The sequence below is a fragment of the Urtica dioica genome, chromosome 9 (assembly GCF_054948205.1).
Source record: "Urtica dioica subsp. dioica isolate 48M chromosome 9, U.dioica_male_clone48M_v1_H2, whole genome shotgun sequence".
NCBI classification, from domain to species: Eukaryota; Viridiplantae; Streptophyta; class Magnoliopsida; order Rosales; family Urticaceae; genus Urtica; species Urtica dioica.
This window is the reverse complement of record NC_142764.1, coordinates 19,549,020-19,559,734: the sequence shown is the minus strand read 5'-3', so window position 1 is coordinate 19,559,734 and position 10,715 is coordinate 19,549,020. Positions and strand designations below refer to the sequence as shown.

The window sequence follows — 10,715 nt, the reverse complement described above, 5'->3', positions numbered from 1 at the left end:
CGATTCTCGCAAATAAATATGTGTTGGAAAGCTAAGAGAAATCTCTATTCAATGGTAAAAATAACTATTGCAGAATGTTTGATAGAGAATCTCAAAATCATGCAGAAGAGGACGTCGTGTTTCTTGTTCCGCTCTAACTTGTTCGAAAAGTCTTCAATCACTCAAACCTGTGAATCTCTCAAAAACGCATTAAACACACCAAAATCCACTCGAGAACACATGTAGTTCAAGTCGAAAAATAGGAGTTTAACGCGTACGAAATGCACTTATAAGTACTCGTAGAATCCGATCCTTCTGTCGCACACCCATATTCTCCGAGAAAACTACACCGGATTTTGCAAAGTTAATAGCTTGCCCCGACCAAGCTGAGAACTTCTCCAAACATTTCAGAAGGACTTTAGCTTGCTTTGACGATGCACGAGCGGACAAAAAGTGTATCATCTGCGATAATACATGTGACACGGGTGGGCAGGCCCGGTACACTGAAATGCCATTGAGTCTCCGATCATCCTCCGCCTTACACATCAATCTTGAAAGGACATCTCCACAAAACAAGAACAGGTAGGGAACCCTCTTCTTGGTTTGAAAGCCTGGACTGCCATTTAGAAAGACCGAGAGCGTCGTAGAAGAAAGGCACGCGTTGATTAGCTTCCGAAAATGATCTCCGAACCCCACTGCCTTGAGAATTTTCCACGAAGCACCATTCTACTCGATCATAGGCCTTGCTTAGGTCTAACTTAACCCCCCATGAGTCCTGCTTTTCCATCCTTCTTGATCGTCAACATTAATTCTTGAGCGAAGACCGAGTTTTCCGCGATCTCTCTTCCTGGTACAAAAGCAGATTGGAACGGGCTAATGATTCCATGAAGAAGTGGCTTGAACATATTCGCCAGTAAACAAGGATAACAAAACGCGAAGAGGCAACAGCGTTTCGAAATGAATCAACAAGTAAAATATGTTTGTTAAATAAATAAGTAAAATTCTAACACTGTGGAATGAAACACAAATATTAGATGATTAAATCACTTGGAAAAAAATTTCAATACTAAGAAGTAACAAGGTTTCCTTTTTATACAATCCAGTTATAATTTCTATACATTTCACGTGGCAGTGCGACATAAATGGCCAGACTTCCAGTTCTTCCCACACACATAACAGAAATGATAGCCACACCTACAAAAAACAAAAAAAAAACAAAGCACCAAAGTCATTGCAAAGCCAGTTATGAAATGCAAAAAAAAAACCTTTCATCTTTACCTGCACTTGATAGATTCGCAGCCCGAAGATCTCTGAACATAGAATTTGCAGCCAGGACACTTCTGCCACTTCTCTCTCCGGGCGATCTTCATGAACTTCTTGTCCATTATTCTCTCCCAATTGAACAGCCTGTGGCACTGCGGGCACTCCGCTGATGTCACGTTCCCGTCCCGATCCTCTATATCCAGAACCACCGCCGAGCAGTCGCTGAACGGACAGTAGATCTTCTCCGACTCGCAGATCATAATTTCCCATCTTTTGACCACACTACGTGGAACAAAGGACCGACAGCTTCGGGGTTCCAGTTTCACGTCGCAGGCGGGGTCGGGGCAGTTGACTTTTTCTATGTTGTCGTGTATCTTTGCAGAGACGTGGCTTCTGATACAACTCAGGCAAAACGAGTGGGAACACGTGCTCTCGAACATCTCCCGATTGATTTTCGTCTCCATACAGATCCCGCAGAATCGAGGGCTCAAAAGCTCCAACAGTTCTTTGGTCATCGATTTCATCTCCTTCATAGAAGAATCCATCTTCTCCATCGAAGATTCTATCTTCTCCAGAATCCGGCTGCTGATCGCTGAGACCGATCCGGCGATAGGTTCTCGGATACGCTCTTCTTTAACCTCGGAGTGCTTTGAAGCTCGGAACCGGGAAAGAGTTTCTTGAATTTGGCAGGTCTTCGTGAATGTCTTGTCGTTAGCGAATTCTGTGATGCTCTTTGTTTTCGGGTGAATCGAAGCATTTTTTATAGTATCGGACTGCTTTGTTGCAGCAAGGTACCGGGAAATCCTCGTTTGAGCTCTGTACCTGATTTTGGAATCTCCATTGAGAAGTTGAAGGGTCATCTTGTAGTGCTTTCTGTCTATTTCGGGATACACAGAACCATTCTCTTCTTCTTCTTCTTGCCTCTTTCTCTTTTTCTTAGAAGCAGAGAAGCTATCTCGGCCTCTCTGAATCTCCATGCTCGCCTGAGTTCTGTTGTAAAATCAATGGCGATATAAGGAATGTAATACGTATGCTTAAGAAGCATGAAATCCTAGATTGATAAAATGTAGGGCTTGAAGAGCATAAAACCTACATCACCCGAAATCTAGGATCATGATCAATCAAGTATATTTCAAGTCGTGAAGAATAGATTCAAATATGTCCTAAGAATCTCATATATCAAACCCAGAGCCCCAATTATGAGTTTTGAGCTTCATAGAGGGTTCTTCTGCCCCAAATATGTCAAATGAAATTAATGTAGTGCTCAAGAAAAGAAATTTTACCCGAAGGGCATATTTTGAAACTCACCCCATATTTTGAAATCGAAAATGAAAACCAAGAAAATCATAACAATAAACAAACAACACCTACAGAATCTACACAGTGCTTACCATTCATCAACGTTTTACGTTCATTTCTTTTGCATTCATTCAAGTAACAAAGAGTTGAAATTTTGGAAATTATACGAGCAAAGTAAACAAAGACTGACCTCCTTTTGATCGGAGATTGTTCAAAGAATCAGTGGTGGCTCATGAAATGACCAATCTTGCACTCCAATTCTCTTTCGTTCTTTCGTTATTTCCATGACGGTTTTGCTTCTACCAATGTGGGAAGTCATGCTTGCGCACTAAGGGGGTTTTATTTTTATTTTTAAATTAATGCTTGCGCACTAAGTTGGCTCTTCGATCTATCAATATTTATAGAGCTATTTCCTCTTCCATGGCTTTTGGAACAGATTTTGTAAAACACCACTTTAATTATTTCTAACTTTAAATGTAACCCCTAAGTTCCACAAAATTTGGTATATATAATTAATAACTATTTCTATAGTATTTTTGCTCGGTGTTTATATAATTTTTTATTGAATGGTTGATATTTTATCATTTGACCTGGCTATGTATAAAACACTAATTTCTAACATCTGCTAAGTTGAAAGGACACGGTTATCACTAATCGCATAGAATTAGTGAGTAGATTGAATAATAAAAATTAAAAAAAAAATAAAAAATTGTTAAGACAATAATATATATCGTCGCATAACTGCACAACTTTGTGAAAAGTATCAAAGCTTATATACATTCCCAAAAGCTTTAAAAGTTCCCCAAATACTCCAACTAGCTTAGGATTAGGATCATAGAGAGCTTACTTACCACGCAAGCATAACCTCGACAGATAAACAAGTCCCGAGTCTAAATATTAATGACATATATAAGAACATACTATGACCTCATGATTTAGGCTTCATGACTCTCGTTTCTTGGCAACAACAAAAAAGAGGACCCAAAATAAAGTGATTATCTATGATCATCGGCTTGAACTTCAGATACTTCGTTCTTCCACGCATATATGGCCATACATCCAGTTTTTTCCACATACGTAACAGAAATTATAGCCACACCTGCCAAAAAAAAAAAAAAAAATTAATGGTCAGCCAAAAAAGTAATAACAATATTGAAATTACACATTCATCCAATCTTGACCTGCACTTGATAGATTCACAGCCGGAAGATTTCTGGACATAGAACTTGCAACTAGGACACTTCTGCCACTTCTCTCTCTTAGCAATCTCCACGAACTTTTTGTCCATTATTCTCTCCTCACTCATTTCACTGCACTGCGAGCCAGAGTGCCACGGGACACGGCACCGCACGCAGAACAGCCTGTGACAGTGCGGGCACTCCGCTGATGTCATGTCTCTGTCCCGATCCTCTACAGCCAGGACCGCCGAGCAGTCCATGAACGGACAGTAGATTTTCTCCGACCCCATCTCCGACTCGCAGATCATCATTTCCCATCTCTCGACCACGCTTCGTGGCACAAAGAGCCGGCAGTTTTGGGGTTCCAGTTTCGTGTGGCAGGCGATTTGGGGACAGTTGACTTTCGTGGTGCCGTCGTTTATCTTTGAAGACACGTGGCTGCTTATACAATTCAGACAAAATGAGTGGCGACATGTGCTCTTGAACATATCCCGTCTGATTTTCGCCTCCATACAAATTCCGCAGAATCGAGGGGGCAACAATTCCAACAGTTTATTGAGAGAAGAATTCATCTCATGCATAGAAGATTCGATCTCGTCCATAGAAGATTCCATCTCCTCGATAGATGATATCATCTTGTCCGTAGAAGATCTTAATCTGTCAAACATCTGTCTGCTAATCGAGAAACCCGCCGAGACCTTACTGGAGGGCTCTCCGGTGTCGGTTTTTGCTTCGAGATGACTCGAATCATCTTTTTTTACCTTGGATTGCTTTGCAGCTTGGTGCGGGGAAAGAGGTTCTTGAACTCGGAGGATCTTCATGTCTGACTTGTGACTTGTGACAGCCGGCTTTGTTTCGGGATATCTCAAATCATTTTGTTTTCTCGCGTATTTCTTCATGGGATGACCGGAACTCCTCGTCTGAATCATGTGAGAAGAAGAACCGACGAGGGTACCGTGGTGGCTTCTCGTGCGATTTGCAAAGCCCGACCCAGACTGCTCTTCGGAGATTTTTTCAGCGAGGCGCCGGGAACTTCTCGTCTGAACTCCGTAGCTGCTTTTGGAATTTCCCTCGAGAATTTGGAGTGTCTTCTTATAGTGCTTTCTCTCGATCTCGGGATAAACAGAACTGTGTTCTTCTTCTTCTTCTTGCCTCTTTCTCTTTTTCTTAGAAGCAGATATGTCATCTCGATCTCTTCGAATCTCCATGGTCCTTTGAATTCTAAGGCTTCGGGCGATTTTTGACTCTTAACTTTTCTATTACAAAATCAATAATGGCGATAAGCAAAAGAATATGTACACTTAAGAAGCATGAATCCCTAGATTTGTAAAAACTAGGGCTTGAAGAACAGAAATCCTACATCACCATAAATCAAGGATCAATATCAATATCAAACAAGAATAATTCAAGTTATGAATAAGAAGAAAAAAAAAAAGGACCATACACTGAAGTATATCATGTTACCAAACATGTCTTGAAAACGTCATAAATTACACGCACCGAGCCTCTGGGTTCAACTCAGAACAAAATTCTTAAATTTTTTAAAAGAAACAAAATTCTTAAATTTCACTTCATCGAAAGGGTTCTTCTATCTCAAATATTTCAAAATGAAATAAACCTAGTTCTGAACAAAATAAACTTTATCCAAGTGTCCCATTTTTAAAACCCACTCAGTAATGAAGAATCATTTCAATATCCAACTTGGGGCTTTTGGAATCGTAAATGAAAATCAAGAAAACCACAAAATAAATAAATAAATCATCAAGAGTGTACACAGTGCTCGTCCTTCATCAAAATGTTTTAGCTTCATTTCATTTGCATTCATTCATAGGATATCCTCACCCAACTAAAAAAGGCGAATTTGGAAATTGTAGGTCATAGCAACTAAAGATTGACCTTTTGATCGCAGATTGTTCAAGAAATTAGTGGCTCAATTAAGGACCAATTTTGTCACTCTGCTTCTCTTCTTTCATTTCATCATACCTTTTTTTTTTTTTTTTTGGTTACGAAGACCGTTTCGCTCCTTTGAGTCCTTTCTGTAAGTGAAGTGAAGTGCTGTCTCCTCTTACCCGGGGTGTCTAATTGGGTTGGGTTAATCGATTATGTTACGTGCTATTAATATTACATTTTTTTTTAGTCTTAAAATCCAAATCAATCCGATTAAACGGTAAAATCAAACTAAATCAAACAAAAAATAATTGAATTAGTTTGAGTTCGATTTTTTCAGATTATTTATCTCGACACGTGATTTTATAACTCGAATAAAATAATGTATCCATGTTATATTTGATACTTTATGTTTTATTTTAAAAATTTATATATTAAAATAAAATTACCCAGACTATTGTTATGAGAGATTTTTCCCATATAAAAAAAAATATTTTAGGCCCAACTCAAACGAGGACAAAGCATCTCTTCGGCCTCACGAGCTCGACCTCGGCCACACGAGCTCGACCTCGACCTCACGAGCTCGACCTCGGCCACACGAGCTCGACCTCCAGGAGGAAGTCCAACCCAGAGATTGTGAAGGCAATCCCTGCCATGCCAAGGGCCAAAAAGGAAAAGTACCAGCCCATAATTTCCCACAACTCAAAAAGGTTATAGCAGCCCCCACATACCAAAAGGCACGGCCACACGCCAATGAGCTCAGCTTATTTGTTTTCTGGGATCCACCAATAAACCATAATATCATCCCAACACCAATCTTTCCCCACTAAGAGCATTTTCTTTATCATTCTTGAAGCCATCTCGCCTGGGCCCTACCAAATCCCTCAACACGCAACCTCCAACTACTATAAATACTCCTTCTCATTGAGGGGAAAGATAAGCCCATTCCTTCTGAGAAAAAACTTGAGACTTCTCTCTGTTTCTCTTGATGTCATCCTTGGCCTGAAGTGAATTCTCCTCGATTTCTCATTCTCAGAGATTCCGAAGCCACGAACGCAGCCGACCCGGCGCTCGCGATCCAGCCTTGACGCCCGCCGAAGCCTCAACTCCCGCCGGCGCTGCAGACCCGTTCGGCCCCAGCGCGCGCAAGCCGACTCTGGTGCTCGCCGAAGCTTTCATCTCAACCGACGCTGCAGATCCAGCCGACCCAGCGCTCGCGATCCAGCCTCAACTCCCGCCGGCGCTGCAGACCCGTTCGGCCCCAGCGCGCGCAAGCTGACTCTGGTGCTCGCCGAAGCTTTCATCTCAACCGACGTTGCAGATCCAGCCGACCCGGCGCTCGCGATCCAGCCTCGACGCCCGCCGAAGCCTCAACTCCCGCCGGCGCTGCAGACCCATTCGGCCCCAGCGCGCGCAAGCCGACTCTGGTGCTCGCCGAAGCTTTCATCTCAACCGACGCTGCAGATCCAGCCGACCCGGCGCTCGCGATCCAGCCACGACACTCGCCCTGAACTACGTCATGACTTGATCCCGACTAAAGGGTACGTAGGCAGCCAACCTTTGGCGCGGTCGCACCCCCATTCACCCTCCAGATTCCTCATTTGGAGGTGTTTGGACGAACTCAAGGGACATTCACAGCTAAGGGACGACTCGGATTATCGAGTCCGACACGCTCGAGTCGAGGCGAGACCACTTGGTCCGGCCTTGGGTCTAACCGTCTTCGACTCCTAAATCGTTGTCCGAAAAACGGCGACAACAACTATTAATAATCAAATCTTCATATATTCTTAATTAGTATTGTTTAATTTAATTATATTATTATTTAAAAAAAATTAAAATTTTAACAATAGTTCAAATAAAATATTTGCAATCTTAAAAAAAATAAAGTATTAATGTCATTAGGTTGATTTGGTTCAACCAAATCTCACGACTATCAAAAACCAAATCAAACCAACTCAAAACACTTTCGATTTGAGTTGGTTAAAACTTAGATTTCTTGGTTCTAATGGGATGGTTTAAAAGAGAGCACGATTCAAATTGGATGATCGGGTTGTACAATTAAGACAACAGTAAAAAGACAAGAGAGTAGTAATCTTCAGACAATTACGTGAATAATATACTATGTACATATATTTTAGGAAAATACTTTTTGTTACGTGCGTTATTGGCTTATTTTTTACTTCAAGTTTGTTCGGCAAGATGTCTTGCAACATGCTCCAGGATATATTGAGACATCTTGGCCGCTGTGCGTAGAACTGTAATTTCTGCAAGTTTCTTGTTTCGAGAAAATTGACAGCATCAGATTTTCTGCATTTATTTTCTCCTCGCGAATGGGTAAGGAAAACCATATTTTCGACTTCCAGAGATGTAGAGCACTATAAAAAAAATAAAAATAAAAATAAAAATAAAAACAAAAACAAAAACAAAAAAACCTTTGCCCTTAGTGGTCCTTTGACGCATTCATTCACACAATTAGGGTTCTTAGACGTGTAAGACTAGCGGACTGAGAAACTAATTGTGAGGCAGTTGTGGTGTAATGCTCTAATGCTCTGAACATTATTCATCTTCTTATTAAGCGTTAGAGTTTCTTTTTGGTTTTGTGATTTCGTGATTGAAATTTTCACGAACGTTGACATCAAAGAATACCAGATACAGGGAGAGTGTTAGAGAGTGGAATTGAAGGGATCTCAGATTCAGGGGAGCCGCATTTGGAGTTCACGGGTAGTAATAGGAAATGAGCTTTGGAGGGGAGATCATTCCATTTAGTCTGTTGTTGTACTATTGACTACTTATTGATTAGTAAATTTTCATTCCACTGAACACACTGCCCTCCATAGTAAGTGACGTTGCACCGAACTGGGTTATCATTCCTTTTATTATTTACTTTTACGCATTGCCTTATTTTAATTTCTTCCTTTGCATCGGAACCATTGAATCTACATTGTGTATAGTATTTCTTTTTTCCAAACTTGATAGGTTTTTATCTTTCTGTGACAAAGAAATGTTCTATTAATAAGTGGTCGAAATCGAAATTCCATGCTAAAATTTAAAATCATCCGAAATCATCTTAAATAATCGGAAATCATCTTAAATATTTTAATTTCATCGTAAATAATCGCATTTCATCGAAAAAATGCTATGACTTTCATCGGATTTCATCTTAAATAATCATTGTATTTCATCGGGGAAAAATCTCAAATCCAAAATCTTAACTTTTTCCATAACCAATCTAAATCATCTAATAATCACTATAATCATTATTAAAACTATCCTACAATAATTCAAACACAAAATAAAGATGAAAATCTTACCATTTTGTCACGTTGAGCGTCGAAATCCAAAATCTTGAAGAAAAAAATCATTTTAAGTGGAAATGAAGGAGAGAGTGAAAGAGGGAAAAATGGGCTGAAAATACATTTTTCTCCGATTTTGGGTCAAAAGTTCAATTTTAAATATTTTGCAACTATGAGGTCAGCCTTATATTTCTCCACTTTTGAGGCTCATACAATGAAATTTCTAAATACCAATTCTCTTAACAAAAATCCAAAACAATAAACCCCCCCCCCCCCCCGGATAAAACACTAATAGATATCATCTATCCAAGAATCGACTTTTCGGGGGGAACCGGGAAGGTAGAGACAAGAACTGTTTTCGTTCCTAGAAACCGTGGGGGAACCCGGTCGAACCGGACCGGATTCATTTGGACCAGATTTCGTTCTATAAAAGACTAATTTGGTCTCATTTCAGGAAAACCTAGCTTCCCGATCTTCATTTTGACAAAACCTTGTTCTGACGGATTTCGTTTCTCCGAGAAGACATTTGCTCATTTCTCGGTCAAATTTTTTTTATTTCCTTCACAGTCATTGTGCTTCTCGTTGGATTCCGATCATCCTAAGAACAAGTTGTCAGCTTTCCGAGGTACCCGCGAGGTGAGTCACTCGGATTCTTGAATTTGGTGGTTTTTTTTCATTTTTTTTCTTAATTTCGTGTTTTAATCCATGAATATTTTGAGGAATTGATGATTATGATGATGAATATATTGATTTGAGATGAAGATGATGATGAATTGATGATTATGATGATGAAATATGGCGTCTGACCCAGCACGGAAGTATTGCAAGCCCGTCGAAGGACGATCGAATGTAAGCAAATGCAAATTTTGCGGGTACATATCATAGGCGGTGGTGGAATCACTCGTGTGAAAAGCCACTTGGCGAACATATGGATAAGACAAATAGTGTGAAGATGTGCAACAAGGTTCCTCATGAACTACAAGAGGAAATGCGAGAGTTACTCTACGTACGCTCTCAAAAGAAGAAGCGACGTGAGAGTTTGAGTGAGTCGATGCGAGGCGACCTCCGAAAGAGTAAGCGGTTATTTCCTATATTTTTGCAACATATTTGTTTGAATATCTATCGATTTCCTATATTTTTGTCGATTTCCTCTACAGTAAGCGGTTACCTGTCGGTATCGATTTCTTTTTCTTTTTCTTTTTTGTCTAGGTACCCATCAATTTCTCCTCCGATAAACAGTTTACCCTCAAAATTAAAATCCCGATACGATAATGAGAACGGTAAGACGAACCTTGGATCTATATACAGCCTAGATTGGCTGCGGTCAGCTTAACAGTACTTTAGCTACTTAATATCGGCATCAATCAAGTCGTAAAGTGAAAGGAATAATAAATTGAATTAGTTGTACAAAATGCAAATGATTGAAAATGTCCTTGGATATTTAGTTCAAGTGTTTAACGATTTAACTATATACCATCTAAGTTACTGACTTTGACAAAACACAGAAACACACGTTTCTGTCGGATCGGGCCTTAACTAGCTGGCTTGTGAAGGTGTGTTTTGAGGGCGACAATGATTTGATCATGGAAGGTCTTGAACTCAGGCCCAGATTAGCATTGTATTCCTTGTTTGGAGTGGAATTCATTCATGCTTAATCACTTTTCAGGTTGTTAATTTAGCTTGGCAATTAATCATCTCATACGTTGTGTCAATGGCCAGTTCATAACACTAAACAGACAAACAGGATTTTGTAATTTGGACAAGATTCAGGTTTCATTCCAGTCTTTCTCCGAGGCTCAAGCTAGATTCTAATGAA

At 40.1% G+C, this 10,715-nt stretch overlaps 1 protein-coding gene across 5 annotated transcripts; it reads right to left on the bottom strand.

Annotated features, from left to right (window-relative positions):
- Window positions 1–3,256: 3,256 nt before the first annotated feature.
- On the bottom strand, window positions 3,257–5,789 carry LOC149385576 (uncharacterized). 5 transcript variants are annotated; one of them, XM_089626665.1, is made up of 3 exons: window positions 5,616–5,789; window positions 3,723–4,975; window positions 3,257–3,640 (listed from the first exon to the last, which is right to left on the bottom strand). In XM_089626665.1, exons 2-3 carry the CDS (start codon window positions 4,925–4,927, stop codon window positions 3,562–3,564), a joined length of 1,284 nt encoding a protein of 427 aa, XP_089482791.1. In that variant the 5' UTR covers window positions 4,928–4,975; window positions 5,616–5,789; the 3' UTR covers window positions 3,257–3,561. The 5 variants fall into 5 exon arrangements, with proteins under 5 accessions (XP_089482791.1, XP_089482792.1, XP_089482793.1 ...); XM_089626666.1 differs by having other exon boundaries at window positions 3,723–4,970; XM_089626667.1 differs by having other exon boundaries at window positions 5,703–5,789.
- Window positions 5,790–10,715: the final 4,926 nt, after the last annotated feature.

What these genes read in the sequence shown, in the direction of transcription:
- LOC149385576 (XM_089626665.1), bottom strand. Translation starts at nt 4,927, where the DNA reads ATGGAGATTCGAAGAGATCGAGATGACATATCTGCTTCTAAGAAAAAG. An exon ending in TGTGAATCTATCAAGTGCAG is followed by an intron (nt 3,641 to 3,722) that starts GTCAAGATTGGA and finishes TTTTTTTGGCAG; the next exon opens with GTGTGGCTATAATTTCTGTT.